Source organism: Scardinius erythrophthalmus (genome assembly GCF_964197995.2).
Source record: "Scardinius erythrophthalmus genome assembly, chromosome: 5".
Classification (NCBI taxonomy): Eukaryota; Metazoa; Chordata; class Actinopteri; order Cypriniformes; family Leuciscidae; genus Scardinius; species Scardinius erythrophthalmus.
In genome coordinates, this window is record NC_138225.1 from 31,303,003 (window position 1) to 31,325,984 (window position 22,982).

Sequence of the window (22,982 nt, forward strand, 5' to 3'; positions counted from 1 at the left end):
TTCCCTTGGAAATTTCGTATGGGTTTTCATTTTAAACGGATCTGTTAACATTACTTTAAAAAGATTACCTGTTTTGTTCAACAACATAAATTACACATTCTAATTAATGAACTAATTAGAGGTTAAATGATGAGTACAATGATTGACAAATCAAACGGTTGCAGTTTTTGTTATGTAACATAGCAAATGTTTTTAAAGTTGGCACAAAACGGAAGTTGCGATGGTCTTTTGGAGGTGAAGTTATTTTGATTAAAGATTACAAGGGCAAATTAATCAATGGTTTCTTTCACATGAATTTATGGTGACTTCAAATCAGACTAAATTCAATGCTTACTTGATTCTCTGTTTATTTTGCCTTTTTTTCAAACACACTATTCATTGTAAAGTAAAATATTCTTTAAATGTTTCCCATATGTATGCAGAAAAGAATTAAGACATTATGAGTTGCCTTCAAACTGTTTCAGACAGGCTGTAGGTTGCTATAGTTATGTGGATAGACAAGGACAGAAGTAGGCTATGTGTATGGTGTTATCTGCAGATTTTAAATGAGCAAAATAAACCACTGAAGGGATTTTGAAGGCCTTGTTGCTCTATTGACTTTTTTTCTTGGCAGACAATCTTAATCCATTCTCCCAAACTAAAACATCACTCTGAGAGCTTTCTAAAGCATTTATGATGGCATGCAACAGTTTTGAAGTTTCAACTGTCTCTAAACATTTTTGATCCAGACAGTCTTATTTTGATGTTTCTTCTTGATGTTTGGAGACTCCTGGAATCTATGCAGTTCATCCCTTTTCTTTCCCTCTTGTTTTCCTTCTCATAAATACTATACTTACAAGACAAGTACACCAACCTTCTCACCTTGAGGCAAGAGGAAAATACACACACACAGACACTCAGATCAAGAGAGGATCTTGTCATTGACTCCAGGGAGATCATGTCACGTAAAGACTGCTGTGTATTGCCTTCAAGTTATATAATTGGTTTTTGGGAGACTTCCAGTAAGAGCTCTCAAAATACAAATCTACATCCATCGGCATACTATTAACTAAACACTTGACCATTTGTGAACTCAAAAACTATCATCTCAAAATCTATAATGATTTTTTTTTTTTTTTAAATACTGTGTTTTTAAAGGGCTGAAATCTTTAAAGCGGTTTTAATTCATCATGTAGCTACATAACTCATTGGTATCAGCATCAAGATAAATAGGCTAGACTCTTTTAGGAGCATGAGAAATAATTTTACACCCAATACTGTTATCATCATCATAGTTCATCTTGATCATTTTGAGTATGTGGGTGTCATGGGGCTGAAAACGAAGATGAAGATGAAGGCAATAAGGTAATATTTAATAAATCCAACGGGTAATCCAAACGAACAGAGCAACATACAACACATCCACAATAGACAACACTGGACACTGAACTGAAACAGAAATGAACATATATACAGGTGATAATGATGGTGATTGATGAGTGCACTGTTAACTTCATTAACAAATAAATGACTTTGGCAGACGATGACCAAACACAACAAGTCCAAACTAACGTGATTGTGACAGAACGCCCCCTCCCGGTAGGCGCGACCTTGCGCCGTGGAGAAGAGGAGACGAAGAGGATGAGGGGATGGCGAAGGGAGGGCGCAGACAGGCAGGAGGAAGTTCTAGGGCTGGATGGACAACCGGGAGAAGGACGAACAACAAAGTCCAGGGTGGTGATGAAGGTGAAGTGAGCCAAGGGATGACCTTGAGCCGGGGATGATGGCTCTATATCCAGGCAACAGCCAGAGGAGTGCCCCATGGCGGCGTTGATGGTGGGAGGAGCCATGGAGGAACACTGATGAGGGCCGCCATGGGGATTACAGGACAGGAGGCAATGACGGCGTGAATGGAGCCCACCGCGCAGCCGATGAGCCGAGGTGGTGGAGAGATTACGACGAACTAGGTGGCCGCGACTGAGCCTCAGTGACGACCTCCCAAGATCGAGGTGGGGATCCGGAGGTCTGAGTGCAAGCTTGAGTGACCGAGGGCAGAGGCGGAGCCTGAGGTAGAGCGGAGCGAGCTGCAGCTGAAGGGGTGGAGGACCAGAGAGCAGCAGACAGGTGAAGCGATGTCTGACCCAGGTGGAGCCGACATGCCGAGGGAGTCTGGCGAGGCTGAATGGCCGATGGTCCACGCTGAGGTCGAGGGCAGAAGGAGTGCGGGTGCCAGAGCGACGGGTCGAGGCAGATCGTAGCACACCGAAGCTGGAGACGGAGCGAGACAGGCAGAAGACAGGCTGGTTCGGGTTCCGGAGATAGAATAATGTCCACTCCAAACTCCAAATCAAAAAGTGTCTTTGGCCAAACACTCACTTTCAGTGGCGGTGTGTGTGTGTGTGTGTGTGTGTGTGTGTGTGTACCGAACCCTCACTTCCGAACCCTCGAAGTCCACCAGCACTCCCTCGACGATGGATGGCTCGGCCGGCTCACACACCTGGTCACGCTGCTCGGGCTCCGTGGCGATGTGATCCTCTGTCACTCTTGGGGGCGCAGGCTCATACATTGCGGCGATCTCCGTCGCACTATACCTGCAGTGGGGTCAGGGCATCGATCCTTGTCATCTAGGTGCTTCTGGCTGGGCACTGAATGGGCAGTGGGGTAGGCGCCCTCGATGGTGAACGCTGATCCGCAGGAAGCCAGCACCCACTCCACATATGTCGCGAAGCTCTCAAGGCACAGTAGTTTCACTACCAGAAAGTCCATGGTGCAAGGTGTAGAAAACACTGAACACGAAAACAGAAAAGAAAATCTTACAAAACACGTCGCTATTTACTTTGTTGGTCCGGTTTTCTGTCACTGATTTTATTGGTACTTTACTTTTATTACATGACTTACTAATTGACAACAAGACCATGACGTTGCATGTTCGTAGTTTCTTTTGCGCTAGTGGAGAGATATAAAACGTGTGCGGCCACATTTACACATTTCGGGACAACATGTTTTTCTCAGGCACTCTTTACTTAAACTGCATCTGACAAAAGAGTCAACAGCTTTCACACATGTCTTTCATAATAAAAGTCTCACATCAGAAAACATTTAGAGTTACGTTTTTTTGTTGCTGTTGATCTTGTTTCTATGACTGCACACTCCACAGCCCAGCCAGAACAGTCTTAAAACAGTCTTCCCACCAGTTGAGAAACACTGATTTACACTATTGATAGGAAACAGCAAGATATCTTCATTATTTAAAAAAAAAAAAATATATATATAGGCCTATTCTATGTAAGCGCACACATTCTGTCGTCTGAGGTGAAAACCTTTGTAATAAAGCATACGACCATTATGAAATTAATAATCTTTGTAATCTCATTTAGTGTATTACATCTTGTTCATGTTAGATTGAAAGTCCATTCCGATAACAAATATTTATACGCTTGTCATAAATAGATAAGAATATATAGTAAGTTATAATGTGGTTTGCTGCTTAAAAATATGTTTTGATTCTCAAATATTTGACTATGGGTTGCACATTGGCTAAAGACATGCTTGTTCACTACTGTTCAAATTAAGTTTAAGCTTGGTAAGATTTATGAAATGTTTGTTTTTCATTTATTTGATTGAAAATACAGTCCAAATTTGTACTGTACAAAATGGTAATATTGTGAAATATTATAACAATTAAAAAAATTCTATTTAATATAGGCCTATTTTAAAATGTAATTTTGTCAAATGTAACATTGCATGACTCGCTTGATTCTTCAGAAATTCTGATTTGCTGCTCCTGAAACATTTTATATTTCTTCTCTATAATTTATTTTTTCAGGATTCTTTGATTAATAGAAAGTTCAAAAGAACAGCCTTCAGAAATTGAAATCTTTTGTAACATTATATATGACTTTACTGTCACTTTTGATCAATTATCCTTGATGCATAAAATTACTTTATTTTTAAATAAATCTTACTGACTCCATACTTTTAAAAGGTATAAGACTGTAGCATGTTGTGGTAATGAGTATGCAGTTGTTAGCTTGCTTTCTAACATTTAACGAGAATTAATGCTCATATAAAAATCAATCCTGTTAAAATGACTAAAGTTTGCACACATTAATCAATGAATGCAACTCTAAATTAATTTGAGCATTTGTTGCGACTCCAAGCTGATGATCACCTCAACTTTTAAAACATCCTTTTGAATCAAAAGTACTTCTTTCCATTCTTTAAATCATTCCTTGAGAGATTGACCTTTGCACACAAGAATGGTTTTATTAGACCCATAGACCGAAGGTTATACTGTATCAGAGTTGTTCTACACAGCGTTTGCTTTCATTAGCATATAGTAAAAGTCTTTTCTAAAGAAAAAAATAACAACAAAAATGTAGGCTAGCTAAAACAGCCTTAGCCTTAGCTGGAAGACCAACTGGCCGTCCAGCTAAACAGCTTGGCCAGCCTGTTAGTCAAGATATAGGTCAAAAGACCAGCTTAAACCAGCTAAAACCATCCAATACCAACTTCTGAGGCTGGCTTTGGGTGCTTTTTTCATGGTAGTTTAAAGTGTTTAGATAATAACAAACTCTTTGACAATCTGTATGTCTTTCTCAGGACACAAACATCCACGTGTCAAAGCAAGCATCACTTGTGTAAACACCTGTCTGCTTCAAGTATTTGAAGCCCTTCTTTCCTCACTGTGTATAATGCATGGAGGCTTAACATTCCTTTGATGGAGATATTGAGACAATGGCTTCAGGAGGAACAGTTAAGGGGTTTAAGTCTGTTCCCTATCATCTCTAAAGCTATCCAACACATTGCATGCCGCTGGCACATTCTTCGCTTCAGTCTCATGCAAAGATCGGATGTTCTGTAGAGAAAACAGGGTGCAGAAGTTCACAGTTCAGACTAAAACAGTCTTGGTATTTCACTCCCGTCTTTTCATCAGGTAAAAAAATATGACTAATTCTGGTTTTCTGAGAAAAGCAGAAAGGTTTAGGAAGTTTGTAGTTGGCTTTTCCTTGAGTGCTTATTAAAATCAATGCACTAAAATATAAGAATAACAATCATAATTTGTCAAGTATGCTTGTGCCCTCTTGTGGTTTGAAAAAGTAGTTTTTTTTTAAGGTAAAATCTCCATATTGTACATCAAGCAATTAACATACTCAACCCATGCTAATAACTGAAAATAATGCAAGAAGAGGAAACACGCTTCTGTCTTTTTTTTTAAAGTAATTTACCTTTTTTATAGCGCCTATTTCACAATGAGAGACTTTGCACATTTTGTCTTGAGCTGGTTCACAATAAAATGTATCTGTATAAATCAAAACAAGAAAGAAAAATAAACAGATAAACTGTTTTATAAGTATAATTTCACAGTTGTGCAAAAAAAAAAAAATCAACAAAGAACACAGTGAGAGCTTAGCAGTAGTTTCAAATCTCCAATGTTCATTGGTTATATTAAAGCTATTAATCAAACATTCACTAAAAACTACACTATCATTGTACAATTTCACAGTATACAAATTATTAAGCTCCCACAAAACTTTGTATTGCATGTTAAATGACCATTATCACAAATGTAGGCACTAACAAAAACCTTTCGACAAGAACATAGAAAAATACAAACAAGTGCAGGCTTTTATCAAAAGCAGACCAATTGAACGCAATTAAAATAAGCTGAGACAGAGTCTACTTTTCCTAATTAACTCCATCATCAGTGTAGATAGATATAGTTGCTCTATGAAATGCTTCAATATATTTTTACATTTTGGCAGCCAAATGAATTTCACAATAAAAAAGACATTCAACAAAACTATACATATATAAAAACATAGAGTAAAATGTAAATGAGGGACATATACAAGAAATTATGCTCTGAGGGAAGACAAACTGTGTACAGCTATTTAAAGGGAATTTTGAAATATAATAAAGTAAACTCGTATGCAATACTGAAAACTGAGAACTTGTGTTGTAACAGGAGTTTAGTTGAAATAGGGAAAGAATATCAGAGGGTCAAATGGAGCAACCAGTTATTGTTATGGCCAAATATAAACAACTAAAATACATTACAGTGATTTGAAGAATTCTTTTTTTTTTTTTTTTTTTTAATTAGTTATTTTCTTTAGCTGAATCTCTACTTAGCCCATCATTGATACTTATGCAGATTAAATGTAGATAGCGATTACATTATTCTAAAACTGTGCACTGATAAAAATGATTTTGTGGTGAAGTACTACAGAAAAAACAATGTAATTTACATGAAAAAGTTAGTTCAGGTAAGAATTAAAAAAAAAACTAAGTAAAGTCTATTAGTACTCAATTCAAGTGTGTAGAAATGAAAGTGTAAATATCAACGTTATTATAAAATTAAGTAAAATTACTCAACTTTTCTGATACGGGTGTTCCCATCATGCACTGGGCCTTGAATAATTAATGAGGTTGATTTTTCAGTTTTCCAGCTGTACTTGCACTGTTTTATCATTGCTTTAGTTGTTAGGATTAGTAGTGTGCAATTTTGTGACATTTGAAGTTACTTTTCTACTCAGAATGACACATTCAAACACAAAAATTATCCATCAAATGTTACCGTTATTGTGTATTGTCTACCAAGTATTGAGATCTCTGCATTCATAACACTTTACGCCTGATATGAAGATATACTGTCTTAATATCTATTGTATTAATTGGGTATTTTTGAAATGTATTGCAAAGGAAACTTCAACTAAATAAATTACTAATTACTCAACCTTTTACTAGCCAAGTTAAAATTACTTATTTCCTTAGTTACTTTCACTTATCTTAGTTAAGTAGAGTTTACTTAATCCCATATGTGAAATTTACTTAAAAAATATTTGTGCAAAAACTTGCCAAAGGAAAAAAAAAATTTCAGTGTGGCAACAAAGTTATTTTCAGATTTAGTGTTAAAAGTGCAAGAAATATCAATCATTGCAATCTAATCTAAACCAAATAAACATTAAACAACAATACTAATGCTTATGTAACTGTTTTCTGATGCATTTACACAGGACAGATCTGAATTTGTAAGCTTGTTAGTGATGAGCAAAGTATGTTAATTGCAAAGAAAAATACCAAAAATACCGAATATGTATGTAAAGACAGTCACAATCTTTAAGTCAAAGATCTTTTCTCTTGTTCCTCTTCCTCTATCTCTATTACTGTGATCAAGTCACATGAGCGTAGACTCTGACTGCTGGGACTTGGAAATGCTTGCAGAGGAAACCTACCATACAGAACCTACATAAAGGGAAAGAACATAAATACTCATCTTAAAAATAACAATAAAATAATTTACATTAACTCTTCGAACTGATGAATGATCATTTAAGAAAAATGTGTTGCCTGATGATAGCAGGCCTCTTCAGATCTCAAATTCGACAACATGCACCAAAACAATATTTATCAAAAAAGTAGTTAATTGTTATAGGTTGCCATATTAGAGCTACCATTCAGTTACTTTACTTTATCTCAATTGATTAATAATTATAAAATATGGATGTGTACCTCTCGATAGTGGGCAGGAATGTCCAGCTGGACTGGCTGTAATAGTTGTTTCACCTTTTTGTGGTATTTAAAAAGTACAAAAATGCAGATACCACACATGGACGAAACAAAAAATGTGGTTAAAATACTATAGAGCAAAACACGTCTCCTTGCTGCTTCAGCTACACAGGAAGAAAGGAATGAAAGAACACATTTCAGTTAAACAATTAATGCACTTGAACAAAATGAATAATGTATTTCAGCATGTGATTCATTTCAGTATCTGAAAGTTAATGAATTTCTGATTGGGTTTAATCACACACACTCTGAATGAAGCTGATGCAGTCTGTGCTCTAGTAATAAATAAGTGAATAAGACTCACGTGTTTCCGGGATGATTTCACATCTTTCCTTGCTAGCATTTCCATAACGCTTATTGTAAAGCAAATATTCAACCTGGAAACAGTAGTTTTGCTCCGATTCCAGTTCAGGAAAGGGTTCATTCTTTCTATTTGTACTAAAAGACAATACCTGTAGGAATAAAAAAAAAAACTCTTGTCAGCTTTACACTAGTCCTCCAACAGAAATGGAATGAATGTTTGTTTACATGATTTTTATTTTTTTATTTTTTGTGAAGGATGCAAGAGACCTTAGGGGATCCTCCATTATCTACTTTCCAGTATGATATATTAAATTCAATGTGCTCTCCATATTCTTTCTCCAAACTCTCATCCATATGTGCCATAGTCAGGGAAACCCTTTCAGGTGTTACAATCAGATTCGTCACAGGACGACAAGACGCAACTGTGAAACACAAAGAACATAGATGGTGATAAACAAACATTTAAAATGGAAGGTGCATATATAATCACATAAAGCAATCTTTACCATTTACACACTGGACTGGATTTGAATACTGCCATTCTGACACGTTGTTTCCTTTCTCTGTGCGAACTCGGAATACCGCTCCAGGAGTTGATTCAGGAGTGATTCTGAATTTTGTTCCAATATGGCTCGACACATTGAGCCACTCATCCTCTGATTTGCTAAAATCAAAAAAACAATACAGAATAAGTTAAAGGCAAGATGATAGTGCAGGTGTTATATATGACCGCCTCAGTCACCATTACATTTTTAACTGTATGGAAAAAGAGTCAATGAAAGTGACTGAAATTCTATATAACTCTCGTAGAAAGAAAAAAACATCAACATGGTTTGGAACATGAGGGTGAGTAAATGATGACAATTTAATTTTAGTTGAACTATACATTTAACATAATATGCTTACTCTTTAGGGTTGTACTGTAGTGAATACAGCACGTTGTCATCGTTGGAAGACTTCCACTTCAGATATGATCCCCGCAGATATGATCCCTCTATCTTGACATCTTGAGGAGGCTTTAAGCCGAATGTCCTCTCTGAAATAAAACAGATATACGCTGTTTTAAGGACACGAAAACAGTGACACGTTGTTTTAAATACTATAATTGAGGCAATTCCACAAATCATATCATTTGAGTCCTTACCGATGTTGATTATCAGTATCAAAACCGATATTACGTGAAGGTGGCGGATCATTTCGACAGTTTTGTATCCATATTTTTCACCATGAAACCTGGGCTTTTTGGTGAAGCGCCATTCTGGTATTCTGTTGAAACACGCTAGCAGCTACTTCCTCTTAGGATCTTACAGTAAACAGCGTAATCTACGGAGTTCAGTAGAGGATCTCACACAATACAATTCTGTTAAACCCAATAATAAATACTACAGAACTGTGTTCTAACTTCTTCTTTAGTTATAAATCCTATTTGTAAGCGTTATATTACAATTAGTGGCTGGATCAGATTCAATTCCGTTTATCTGTGACTTCCCAGCTTCCGCGTTCCGCCCACGACTCGTGTCGAAGTTACGCGAGATTATATTATTATATAGCGAGACAGAGACGCATGCTCGACTCGCATTTGATGCTAGTTTGGTACATAGACAGTAAAATAAAGGTTTGGTACCGAATACGATTTTAACTAGGGTGACCACCATCAAACAAACCAAATGTGGAACATGTTACCAACACCAAAACATAACCTGAAACTGTTATGTCTATCTAACTTAATAAAACATTTGTATTCTTCCTTTCAGCTGATAAAAAATCTTTGTTCTTTAGTCCCTTCCAAAAAACACCATTACATCACAAGGTAGCATAACATGTCTTTATTTTGCATGTCATTTAAATTAAACATGACTGAGCCCAAAGGCAGCAGGTATCATGCAGATAACTATTTTTGAAACAGCTCTGACCAAGTCCAACTAAAATCCAACAAAATAAACAATGAACAAATAAAATACAAAACAACATGAAATCAGATCAGTCTTATATATTAAACCAAAAACTTTCATATTTTTAGAAAAGATGAGAATTAGAACAACCACAGCAGGCAACAAGTTGATAAATTCTGTTAATTTTATTCTGTAAGTTTAATTGACCGAATTATCCATTTGTTTTCTGATAGGGAACACATCACCAGTCCACATTTTGATTGACAGCCTTCACAACCTACTAGTGACCATGTTTACTCCTTTCTATTTATGTATTTTTGTTCTTTCCCTTTATGTAGGTTCTGCATAATAGGTTTCCTCTGCAAGCATGTCCAAGTCCCAGCAGTCAGAGTCTACGGTCACAGTAATAGAGAACAGCAAAGAGGAACAAGAGAAAATATCTTTGAATTAAAGATTGTGACTGTCTTTACTTACATATTCTGTATTTTTGGTATTTTTCTTTGCAATTAACATACTTTGCACATCACAAACAAGCTTACAAATTCAGATCTGTCCTGTGTAAATGCATCAGAAAACAGTTACATAAGCATTAGTATTGTTGTTTAATGTTTATTTGGTTTAGATTAGATTGCAATGATTGATATTTCTTGCACTTTTAACGCCAAATCTGAAAATAACTTTGTTGCCACACTGAACATTTTTTTTAAACCCGGAAGATGAAAATAGCGGAATAAAACTAATATTTAACCATTTTCCCCCTACTATTAAATCTAACAGATGCTAACATTGTCTTCAATGGTGTTCAACACACAAACCTCTGTTAAAATCTCAGAAAATTTGGTTCAGGGTTTCATGACACTTTAAGCCTAGTCATAGACTAAAATGCATGTTTAAGCTGTTGTAACTAAAAGCAACTTGCACTAGCATATTTAAAAATGTGTCAATGCCATTGTTTTGTCTCAAGATGCACACCACATCTTATTTGCATCAGCCTTTTTTTCTAAGGCACATTTAAAAAAATGTTTAACTAATTGAACTAAAGCCCAATCCTGGCTTAATCTAAGCCCTGTCTGTGAAACCAGACTTTATTTATTTAAAACACACATTTTACTTAAATTAAAGTGATTATATAACCTTTTTTGTCCTCATATTAATTGAGAGATTAATTGAGAATCTAATTTTTTTAAATGTCACAGGACAGGACTATTGATGAATTCAAATTTTACTAAAATAACTTAAAATTTGATTTCATGTTATTTATTAAAAATGGATACGTAAATAAATGAATAAATAATAAATGAGTAGCATAATAATGTAACTTGATAGAAACTTAATGACATGCCCTGACATGCCAAACTTCACCCATTCACATTAATATAGCCTAAATATTAACTGTATTTGTGTCTGGTCTGCTTAAAAAAGCTTAACGTCCATGTTATTTGTCAACTACACATATAAATACAAGTACAGTGGGGAGAACAAGTATTTGATACACTGCTGATTTTGCAAGTTTTCCTACTTACAAAGCATGTAGAGTTCTGTAATTTTTATCATAGGTACACTCCAACTGTGAGAGACCGAATCTAAAACAAAAATCCAGAAAATCACATTGTATGATTTTTAAATAATTAATTTGCATTTTATTGCAAGACATAAGTATTTTATCACCTACCAACCAGTAAGAATTCCGTTGTTGGGGCCATGTATCGCGAAATCTTGGCCAACAACCTCCTTCCCTCAGTAAGAGCATTGAAGATGGGTCGTGGCTGGGTCTTCCAGCATGACAATGACCCGAAACACACAGCCAGGGCAACTAAGAAGTGGCTCCGTAAGAAGCATCTCAAGGTCCTGGAGTGGCCTAGCCAGTCTCCAGACCTGAACCCAATAGAAAATCTTTGGAGGGAGCTGAAAGTCCGTATAGCCCAGCGACAACCCAGAAACCTGAAGGATCTGGAGAAGGTCTGTATGGAGGAGTGGGCCAAAATCCCTCCTGCAGTGTGTGCAAACCTGGTCAAGAACTACAGCAAACGTATGATCTCTGTAATTGCAAACAAAGGTTTCTGTACCAAATATTATGTTCTGCTTTTCTTTTATGTCATGCAATAAAATGCTAATTCATTACTTAAAAATCATACAATGTGATTTTCTGAATTTTTGTTTTAGGATTCCTTCACTCACAGTTGAAGTACCTATGATAAAAATTACAGATTTCAACCTGCAAAATCGGCAGTGTATCAAATACTTGTTCTCCCCACTGTATAATACTGTAGATAAATAGCTGTGCAGACCTTGTGCTTTTCCTGTGCTAGTTAGCCTAGATAGATATCACTGAATGCATTTTAAAGCATTTGCTTTTAATTGAATTACGTTACTTAGCTGTCTTGCAGATATATAGCTAAAGAAATATAAACTAGTCAAGGATCCATGGGTTTATAGTCAACTAAAAAAACAAAAATAATATAAAAGCGTTATTTGACAAGCCATAGCCCCCATTTTTTGAACGTCTCGTTCTCGAAAAGGAACGCACCACCATGAACGTCTTTATCGCCACCTGCTGTACTGGAATATGAACATACACCATGCGGGGTTTCATGTATGTTTTAAATGCTATGTGACATTTTGTTTATTGTGAACGAATTCCAAATTACGTTTTTGCGCCCTTGAAGGCCACTATGAAAAAGAGACGCCATTTGTTCTGTTGTTTATTTCGAGTTAAAAATAGGGTGACCCCCTCGTCCAGCTCATATTCATATTCCAGTACAGCAGGTGGCGATAAAGACGTTCATGGTGGTGCGTTCCTTTTCGAGAACGAGACGTTCAAAAATGGGGGCTTTGGAAAATACATGAAAATAACGCTTTTATATCGTTTTTGTTTTTTAGTTGACTAAACCCATGGATCCTTGACTAGTTTATGTTTCTTTAGCTATATATCTGCAAGACAGTCAAGTAACGTAATTCAATTAAAAGCAAATGCTTTAAAATGCACTCAGTGATATATATCTAGGATAACTAGCACAGGAAAAGCTGTCAATAGAAATAACAACAACATTTTGCCTCAATATTTCGACGTCTAGCATCCATGGCAGGTCGCTTACTGGGTCGCAGGTGTTAGTTTGGTGAAGGAAGTGAAAGTAGCAGGAATGGAGGATCACCATCAGGATGCTGCTGTGAGTGTGAGCAGCTCTGGAGCTGATCTTCTCTCCAGGATCGCTCTCAATGATAACAAGGCTGGTATGGAGGGACTGGACAGAGACAAGATCAACAAGGTCATTCTGGAAACCTCCAAGGTCTGTACAGCTATTTATCTACTTTAGTTATACAGTATTATACTTGTATTTATATGTGTGTAAGTTAGTTGACAAATAACGTGGACGTTAAGCTTTTTTAAGCAGATCAGACACAAATACAATTAATATTTAGGCTATATTGATGTGAATGGGTGAAGTTTGGCCTGTCAGGGCATGTCATTAAGTTTCTATCAAGTTACATTATTATGCTAATCATTATAGTTTTGTTCTGTTAGATTTATTATTTACCCACTTATTTACATATTCGTTTTTAATAAATAACATGAAATCAAATTTTAAGTTTTTTTTTTTTATTTTGTATTTTTTTTTTTTTTTTATTAATATGAGAACAAAAAAGGTGCTATAATCACTTTCATTTAAGTAAAATGTGTGTTTTAAATAGATTAAGCCTAGTTTCACAGACAGGGCTTAGATTAAGCCAGGATTGGGCTTTAGTTCAATTAGTTAAAAAAAAATTTTTAAATGTGCCTTAGAAAAAAAAAAAACATTACTGGTCTTGAGACAAAGCAATGGAATTGACACATTTTTAGATATGCTAGTGCAAGTTGCTTTTAGTTACAACAGCTTAAACATGCATTTTAGTCTATGACTAGGCTTAAGCCTTGTCTGTGAAACCGAGGGTTAATATTATAAATTCATTAAATGTTTAAATACTTTTATATGAAATTAACAGTAGCAAGTTACAGTTCAGGACAGTGTTGACATTGACCCATTTATAATGCAGCTGAAAAAAAAAAAATTTGTTCTTTTGAATAACAGGGATCTAAATTTTATGAGAATGAACTTAAGAAGGAGCGGCAGGTGAATCAGCGCATTGAAAAAATGATGGAGCAAAAAGCAAGAATCACTAAAGAACAGATGAAGCAAGCACAAGCAGAGGTAATCAACTCTGTAATGATTGTCATAAATCTTATGACAATTTCACCCTGAGTTTTATTACTGAAATGCTATCATATTGAAAATAGGATGTATTATTTAAATAGTTTGAAATCATTATTTGAAATCGTTTTGTCCGGACAGGATGAGTCTTATTAATGTTTTACACAGTTGTAGGAACAGTGTGAATTATGCCTTACGGTCATGATAATTACATCGTGATATTATTACATTGTGCTTTATTGTCACAATGCAATAAATCTTAATGATCCTAAGATAAGCTACATTGTCTTTATGCAAAATATGAACAGGAGTGAAACAAAGAGGTATAAAATATAGAAACAAAGAGGTACCCAAAATATACAATGAAATGCATTAGTTCCACATACCTGTTCAGTTGTTTAAGAGTTTTCGCTCCGTAGGTGGACAAACTAAAATGTGAACTGGAGAGGGGTCGAGATCTGGGCCGCGTGATAGTTCACGTAGACATGGACGCGTTCTATGCTGCCGTAGAAATGAGAGACTGCCCGGAGCTGAAGGACAAACCGATGGCAGTGGGGTCCATGAGCATGCTGGTGAGAATCTGAAACAAAACTCACAGAACATCATCACATGTCCACAGTGTTGACATAGTCTTTATCAATTTCAGTCAACCTCTAATTACCATGCCAGGAGGTTTGGTGTCCGTGCTGCCATGCCAGGGTTCATTGCGAAGAAGCTCTGTCCAAACCTAGTTATCATGCCCACCAACTTTGACAAATACAGAGCAGTGAGTGCCCAGGTATGTTATATGTTAGTCCGGCGACATTCAGTAGTCATATCTGCTGTCGTTTCCTCATGCCTGGGTCTGTCTTTAAGGTACGCGAGATATTCTCAGAGTATGACCCTCATTTCATGCCTGTGAGTCTGGACGAGGCTTATCTGGACATCACTGAGCATCTGGAGCAGCGGAAGCTCTGGCCGGAGACCATGCGAACACATCACATGTGTGATGCCAAGACAGGTGTGTTACAGAAGTCTACTGACTAGTGCAGGGGTTTTCAAACTGGAAGTGATTTGTGGTCTGTCGAAAAGATTGTAGATGAGCAGTGTAATTTTTTTTTTAAATAAATACAAATTTGTAATTGTAATAAAGATTTATTTTAAAATAATAAATAAATAAATAAAAACATCTTACAGTACTATAAGAAGTAGAAAAAAAAGTAGTAATTTAACATAATATAGATATTTTCCAAATAATATTTTGCACAGATTTATAATTTAAATAAATATCTGGTCCCACTTTATATTAAGTGTCTTTAATTACTATTAATCTTTAAATTAATCATTTTATACGGTGTGGTTATTGTGTACATTTTTACGTTGTAAAAAGTATCTGCATGTAATTTCTGTAATTGATTTCAGTAAGTACATCTATAATTACACTGTTTACCCTTCCCTTTTACCTTAACCCATAATTTAAACCTCTTAGCATGTCCCTAACATTACCCGTATCCCACCTCAATAGCAGAAAGTGTTTTGCAATACAACATGAACACAATAAATACATTGCACCCAAAAAATTATTTTATGTAAGTACGTAGTAAAGACTCCTAAAACAAAGTGAGACCAAATATGTAATTAAATAAATTAAAAAAAAAGTTTTATGGTATACATTAGGTCCTTATTCATAAAAAATATAGCTGCATTTTAAATTCACTCACACAAGGATGATCATATTTGGGAGTGGTTGGCATCTAAAAGATTGAAAAGAGTTCCACTTTTTATTTTGTGAAAGCTTTTATTATGTATTATAAATGTCTTTTTTAATATGAGCAATTATATTAGCATGATGTTTGTTCTTTATTCTGATGAAAAGAAGATGATGCAGGAAAGTTTGCGGGTGAATCGGAAAAAGATGGACTGTCTCCTGTGCTGTTTGAGGACAGTCCCTGCTCCTCGACCTCTCTGTCAGGAGCTGAAGGGAAAGCTGAGGTGTTTGGGACAAGTGCAGAGGAGGCTGTGAGGGAGATGCGCTTCCGTATTGAGCAGAAAACGTCTCTTACTGCCAGTGCAGGTGAGGGAGTGGATATTTTTATTTGGTTTTTACTCTTAAAGGTACAATATGTAAGATTTTTGCATTAAAGGTGCAAAAGGTGATCTGGGAAAGGCTAACTTTAGCCTGCTAGCATTGAAAGCATACGAATCCACCCTCCCTGCAAATTGTCGCCCAAAGCCACGTCTCTTTGTTATGCAAACACACATTGACTGGTAGGGAACACGTGGTATCATTTTATTCGGACCAAATGCAGTGATTGAACGAACATTTTATGGTCCTACGCCTTCCACAGACGATATATATTTATATAAATACACTGAGACTGCTTAACATAGTGATTGCTATCAGGATATGAGGAGACTTTCAACCAGCATAACAAAAAAAAATGTTTCTGTAGAGAATCACCTATTTCACCTTTAAAATATCCAAAAACCACTAGAACAATGTTATATATTTTGTTGACTTGTGTACTTGCGTTATCCCAAATGTTTACAACGTTTAAATCCAGAGAAATCCGCAATTTTAACCAGTGAAACGGCCCGTGTCTTTGTGTCGCCTGCCAATTGGGTTATACTCCCCTTAACCTCAGCTGTCAGTAGAAACCATGGAAAGAAGTGCACTTTCTGAAAAAATGCAGAAGTTGTTTTGCTCATTGGTGATTGGCCACAACTATTCGTTATTGTTTGCTGCAGGTTCTGTCACCAAAGATAACCTTTGAAAACAGCTTTATGGTTCCACACTCTGTCACTGCGTCATCAAGCTACAGCTTTGTTATTGTTTTGCATAAGCGACCTCTTGTGGTGAATCTTGCACATTGTGCCTTTAACTTGCAAACATAAGTATGTCCAGTATTTATACTGTATGTACGAAATTTCTAATTATTCTCTGTTGTAGGTATTGCCCCAAACATGATGCTTGCAAAAGTATGCAGTGACAAGAACAAGCCCAATGGCCAGTACCGAATTCCTCCTGAGAGACAAGTTGTGATGGATTTTATGAAGGATCTTCCTGTCAGAAAGGTCCGCCTGACCCCTTTTATCCCTGGCTGTTTTCTAGCTCATTGACGTGGCCTAATATTTTTGTTTATTTATTCCAGGTGTCTGGTGTTGGAAAGGTGACTGAGAAGATGCTAGCTGCTTTGGGTATTGTCAGCTGTGCTCAACTTGGCCAGCAGATGGCGTTAGTTTCCCTGCTTTTTTCGGAAACCTCTTGGCATCATTTCCTTCACATATCTTTGGCTTTGGGCTCCACATATATTGAGAGGTGTGCAGTGTTAATGTGTATGTTACAGCATCAAACATACTTAAGTAATATCAATAAACTACATGGGCGACATGTTGGATATGGAATAAGATTACTATTCTAATATTTTATGGACAATCTGGTCTTTTATTTCAGGGACTCAGAAAGAAAAAGCATGAGCACTGAGAGGTAATCTGCTCAATGTTTTTTTTTTACAGTCTTAAGCACATGCATCAGTCCCAAACATTAGTGTAAACTTGAAATCAACATTCTGTTTCCTCCATCCCTTATTTAATTTGTGTCATTTATATTCAATTTTCTTTAGGACGTTTGGGGAAATGAGTGATGCAGAAGAGCAATATTCCCTGTGTAGGGAGCTCTGTCATGACCTAGCACAGGACCTACAGCGAGAGGGCCTTAAGGTAACTGTTTCGCCCTCTTGTTGAGCTAAATAAAAGTAAAAGTAGCTTCTCCCAGTTTTATACCAAACCTCATATATAGCCAGTGATAACATGCATATCACTGTGAAAATTAAGATAGTTTGAAGTATATTTTATTAAGCAATTCATTCATTTACATTTAAGATATTTTGTTATATCAGCATCATTGTGCTACCATGTGTTTGTGGATTGCATATTTGTGTAGTTAAGGAAACCTTTCAATTATTTTCTTTTCTTTTGTTGCTGGATGTATTAAACATTTGGTTGATACATATTATAAATATGTCTGTATGACCCCCTGAAAGATAAAAAAAACAAAAGTATATTATGTGCAGAAATAGTTCAGGAAATGTCATCTGGACTCCATACACAGTACAATTAGTAAGTGCATAAATATTTGTCTAACATGCATTACATGAAATTTATTTGTGTCATAGGGGAAAACTGTTACTTTAAAGTTGAAGAATGTCAACTTTGAAGTGAAGACTAAAGCGTTTACACTGCAGTATGCTGTCTGCACTGAGGAGGACATCTATGCTGCTGCCAAAGACCTTCTCAAAGTTGAGATTGACAGTGTCAGCCCTCAGCCACTAAAGCTAAGACTCATGGGTACATATTAGTGTGTGTGTGTGTGTGTGTGTGTGTGTGTGTGTGTGTGTGTGTGTGTGTGTGTGTGTGTGTGTGTGTGTGTGTGTGTGTGTGTGTGTGTGTGTGTGTGTGTGTGGTAAACCCTACATTATGGGAGACAAAATGTCCCCACAATATCTGAAATCCTTGTCCTTGTGGGGACATGTTTTGGTCCCCATGAGGAAAACAGCTTATAAATCATACAAGTGATGTTTTTTGAAAATGTAAAAATGTTGAAAGTTTATATTACGGTAGGGTTAGTGTAAGGTGATAGAAAACACAGTTTGTACAGTATAAAAATCATTGTGTCTAAGGAAAGTCTTCATAAAATATGAAAACACAACGTGTGTGTGCACGACTGTTCAAATCTTTGAGGTCGGTCAGATTTTTTGTTTGTTTTGAAAGAAATGATCACCAAGGCTGCATTTATTTGATAAAAAAAAAAAAAAAAACAGTAAAAGAGTAATATTGTGAAACAGTTTAAAATAACTGTTTTCTATTTGAATAGATTTTAAACTGTAGTTTATTCCCGTTATGCCTAAGCTTTATTTTCAGCATCATTACTCCAGTCTTCAGTCTCACATGATCCTTCAGAAATTATTCTAATATACTGATGTGCTGTTCAAGAAACATTTCTTGTTATTATCAATTGAGCTGTGCTGCTTAATATTTTTGTGGTGCATTTTTTCAGGATTCTTTGATGAAAGTTATAGATATTTAAAAATATATATATTTTGTAACATAATAAATGTCTTTAAAGTAACTTTTGATAAATTGAATGTATCATTGGTAATTAATATATATAAAAAAAATCGTACTGATCCCAAACTTTTAACGGTAGTGTATGTTCATAACTTTCCGTTTTGTTTTGTCTGAAGTTTATTGTATCATGTCCAAAATTTACTATTATTTTTTTCTTAAAGCATATGAAATCTAAAAAAAAATTATCATTGGTTTATTTGCCCATGCATGAGGAATCCGACAATACAGTGATACATTTTTTTTTTTTTTTAAATCTGAAGCTACTTTGTGTATTTGTTTCAGATAGTAAAATTCAGTTTATGAAATGCTCATGCTTATGAAGAGATGTGTGATTTTCAACAGGCGTTCGAGTGTCTGGCTTTATCAGCGTTGAAGATAAAAAGCCTCTTCAGAGGAGTATAATGGGGTTCCTGCAGAAAGGTGGATCTGATCCAGGCAGTTTCACGCAGTGTCCTGGATCTGCTCTCAAAGCAGGAGGAAGCAGTGATAGTGCCAGTTTCCTAAAGCCGCAGTCCACTGAGATAAAAGTACCTTCTGTGTCTGAGCAAATACCCAAATCTACAGCACCTAAGCAGCAGTCCTTTTTTCAAAGAGCGCAGTCAAAACGACTTCAGCAGCAGCAGGAACAAATGTCTGTCATCATCTCTGATACAGACACAACAAACAGTAGTGCTGACGTAGCTGCTTCAACTCTGCCAATAACAAACCCTCAATCAGACACAACATCAACAAACACAAACTCGGGGACAGACGCAACAGGATACATAAACAAACATGCAACTTTAAAGCCATCGTTTAGAATCTCAACCCAGGTTCTGCAGTTTCTCACCTGCCCCGTGTGCAACAGAGAGATGAAAGATGTAAACCTCACAGCCTTCAACCACCATATCGATGAATGTCTGAAGGGCAGTGCAATGGATAATGAACACACAGATTCGGATGCAGGTGAGCGAAAGGAAGAGCTCAACAGTGAACCACCTGCATCAAGCCACAACCTGTCCTGTAATGGAGAGAAGCCGTCCACTAGCATCTCTTTGCCAGTGGTGGAAACTGATGACGGAAAGGATTTCAAGACTCCATTTTTTAGTCACAGGACAAAAATAAATGAAAAGTGTTCAGTTGTTCCTGATAAGAAGAGGCCTTTTTCTGAATCTAGTTCTAAAGCCTCACACACAACACACAATCCTGAGGCTGTTGTCACAGAGTTGTCATCTGACTCGAAAGGCTCGTCTTTGACGTGTCCCGTGTGCAGTCAGCTGCAGAGCACCGGTGACCTCGCTCTCTTCAACCGCCATGTGGATATGTGTCTCAACCAAGAAGTTCTGCTGGAGTTTAGAGGGTCTCATCCTCCTGTGGATCATTCAGACACGCCTGCACTCAAGAGCGGTAAGGGGTCAGTCAAAAGCAAATGTTGAAGAATGCAAAAAATCACATTTGAATAACAATGATACTATGACAAGTATATGGAAAGTCAAGGGAAATGATTATAATAATAATAATAATAATAATTCATTACATTTATATAGCGCTTTTCTCGACACTCAAAGCGCTTTACATAGAAGGGGGGAATCTCCTCAACCACCACCAATGTGCAGCATCCACCTGGATGATGCGACGGCAGCCATATTGCGCCAGAACGCCCACCACACACCAGCTTACTGGTGGAGAGGAGACAGTGATGAAGCCAATCAGTATAATACATTTGTTGTTTTGTCTTTTGCAGGCCAATTGGGGGACCAGGGCAGAGTTTCTAAAGTGAGAGTAAAGAGCAAAAGGTATTTAACTGTAAAAGGCAATAATACAGTTCTATATTGTAAGAACATCATTTGAATGTACTGTACATACATACCATTTGGGGTCAGTAAGATGTATATATATAAAATCTTTTTTACTTTTTTTTTTACTTTTATTCAGCAAGGATGCATTAAATTGATAAAATGTGACAAAGACATTTAAACAATGTTGGAAGATTTCTATTTTGAATAAGTGATCTTTGATCTTTCCATTCATCAGAGGATCCTGAAAAAACTTTTTTATCACTGTTTCCACAAAAATAAATGTATAATATTGAGCAGCACAACTGTTTGGTTCATTGATGGTAATAATAGTAAATGTTTCTTGAGCAGCAAATCATCATATTTGACCCTGGATCACAAAACCAGTCTTAAGTCACACGGGTATATTTGTGGCAATAGCCAACAAAACATTGTACGGGTCAAAATTATCGATTTTTCTTTTATGCCAAAAATCATTAGGATATTAAGTGAAGATCATGTTCCATGAAGATATTTTGTAAATTTCCCATCTTAAATATATAAAACAATTATTTTTGTGAGTGGATGCAGCACAATCGCCAATAGAAATGGACAACTTTAAAGGCGATTATTTTTTTTATTTTTTTTTTTATTTTTTTTTATTTTTTTCTCTGCACCCTCAGATTCCAGATTTTGTCCTATCCTAACAAACCATACATCAATGGAAAGATTATGTATTCAGCTTTCATATGATGTATACATCTTAATTGAAAAAACATTACCCATAAGACTAGTTTTGTGGTCCAGGGTCACATATTAGAATGATTTCTGAAGGATCATGTGACACTGAAGACTGGAGTTATGATGCTGACAATTCAGCTTTGCATCATAGGAAAAAAAATACATAAAAAAAAAAAAACAGTTCTCTTAAATTTTAATATTTCACAATTTTACTGTTTATTTTAATTTTGAGCATAAGAGACCTCTTTCATAAACATTAAAAATCTTACCGACCACAAACTCTTAAACCCTAATGTATCTAGTTATTATTGTTGTTTCTTATGTATTCTCCATTTTAACTACAGGCAAGGATCATCTCCTCTTCCTCCCGCAAAGAAAACCAAAGTGTTGAGCACAAAACACACAATCGACAAGTTCTTCAAAGGCAACACCAGACAAAACGTCTAATTCTGTTACAATTCCAGAAATCTTTTAATTTATGAAGAAACGACATGATAATCCTTGAGGACTTCAGGGATTCACTTCAGGGAATATGTTGAAGGAGCGAGTCAGAAATATGCAAACTGAAGAAAAGCAGGTAATAAGATGGCACTTGATAAGAGATGTTGCTGGGAACATCATATACTTTGACACAAAAGCTGAAGATCTATTTGGGTATATTTTTGTATTTGTAGAAATGTGTATTTGTGTGGTGAAAAATATACTTTTGCACTTTCCTCTTTCTATATTTATGTAAATCATTGGTGTTAATTCTACATTAATACATGAGTGATGGCTCAAATATCTTTTAAATAATTTTATTCTTTGCATACAAACACAAATTAGCATTTATTTTTGTATGGGCGTGCAAAGCGATTTTTAGACCATGACATAAGATTTACCATCTAAATAACAAATATATACAGAAGTATCATAATTGTACACATGCAGAATTGTAATTGTATCTTCTAATTTGCACCTCAAATGAATGTAAAAAACAAATAATTAAAAATTGTCCTTTTAATCTTACAATGGTGTTTTGTGTTTTAAAGGATGGAAATATATCAGGGAGTTTTTTCTTAGTTTGGAGACCATTTAAACAGGTTTAGAAGGAATGAAAAGTACACTATCATTCAAAAAGTTTAGGTAAAATGTATTAAATATTTTTGTCTCTTATGATTTAAATAAGTTTTTTTTTTAAAGCAATGTTTAATATTACACATTTAAAATGGCTGTTTTGTCTGCAGTGTCACATGAGCCTTTAGAAATCATTCCAATATGCCAATTTAGTGCTCAAGAAACATTTATTATTAATGTTGAGAACAGTTGTGCTGCTTAATATTTTTGCGGAAACCATTTTTTTTTTTCAGGATTCCTTGAATAAAGTTCTAAACAACAAACATTAATTTGAATATTTTGTAACAGTGTAAATTTCTTGCTGACCCTAAACTTTTGAACAGTAGTGTATATGC

The 22,982-nt window shown here is 35.8% G+C and overlaps 2 protein-coding genes across 10 annotated transcripts; one reads left to right on the forward strand and one right to left on the reverse strand.

Annotated features, from left to right (window-relative positions):
* Positions 1 to 4,221: 4,221 nt before the first annotated feature.
* ifngr2 (interferon gamma receptor 2) lies at positions 4,222 to 9,370 on the reverse strand. Of its 3 annotated transcripts, none has more exons than XR_014030247.1 (9): positions 8,996 to 9,370; positions 8,758 to 8,887; positions 8,358 to 8,515; positions 8,119 to 8,273; positions 7,853 to 8,000; positions 7,492 to 7,652; positions 7,069 to 7,224; positions 5,208 to 5,281; positions 4,222 to 4,837 (listed from the first exon to the last, which is right to left on the reverse strand). XR_014030247.1 is itself a non-coding variant. In XM_081366378.1 (7 exons), exons 1-7 carry the CDS (start codon positions 9,045 to 9,047, stop codon positions 7,099 to 7,101), a joined length of 930 nt encoding a protein of 309 aa, XP_081222504.1. In that variant the 5' UTR covers positions 9,048 to 9,370; the 3' UTR covers positions 5,318 to 7,098. The 3 variants fall into 3 exon arrangements, 1 of the variants encoding a protein (XP_081222504.1); XR_014030248.1 differs by having other exon boundaries at positions 6,356 to 7,224; XM_081366378.1 differs by lacking the exons at positions 4,222 to 4,837; positions 5,208 to 5,281 and having other exon boundaries at positions 5,318 to 7,224.
* A 3,149-nt stretch (positions 9,371 to 12,519) lies between these two features.
* polk (polymerase (DNA directed) kappa) lies at positions 12,520 to 22,920 on the forward strand. Of its 7 annotated transcripts, none has more exons than XM_081365389.1 (14): positions 12,520 to 13,030; positions 13,811 to 13,930; positions 14,350 to 14,502; positions 14,577 to 14,708; positions 14,786 to 14,930; positions 15,789 to 15,983; positions 16,860 to 16,984; positions 17,062 to 17,228; positions 17,364 to 17,396; positions 17,533 to 17,629; positions 18,085 to 18,256; positions 19,379 to 20,429; positions 20,760 to 20,811; positions 21,876 to 22,900. In XM_081365389.1, the coding sequence occupies exons 1-13, from the start codon at positions 12,884 to 12,886 to the stop codon at positions 20,788 to 20,790; spliced, it is 2,568 nt and encodes an 855-aa protein (XP_081221515.1). In that variant the 5' UTR covers positions 12,520 to 12,883; the 3' UTR covers positions 20,791 to 20,811; positions 21,876 to 22,900. The 7 variants fall into 7 exon arrangements, with proteins under 7 accessions (XP_081221515.1, XP_081221513.1, XP_081221514.1 ...); XM_081365387.1 differs by having other exon boundaries at positions 12,521 to 13,030; positions 19,379 to 20,422; positions 21,876 to 22,914; XM_081365388.1 differs by having other exon boundaries at positions 12,528 to 13,030; positions 15,786 to 15,983; positions 21,876 to 22,920.
* The last annotated feature ends 62 nt before the right edge of the window (positions 22,921 to 22,982 follow it).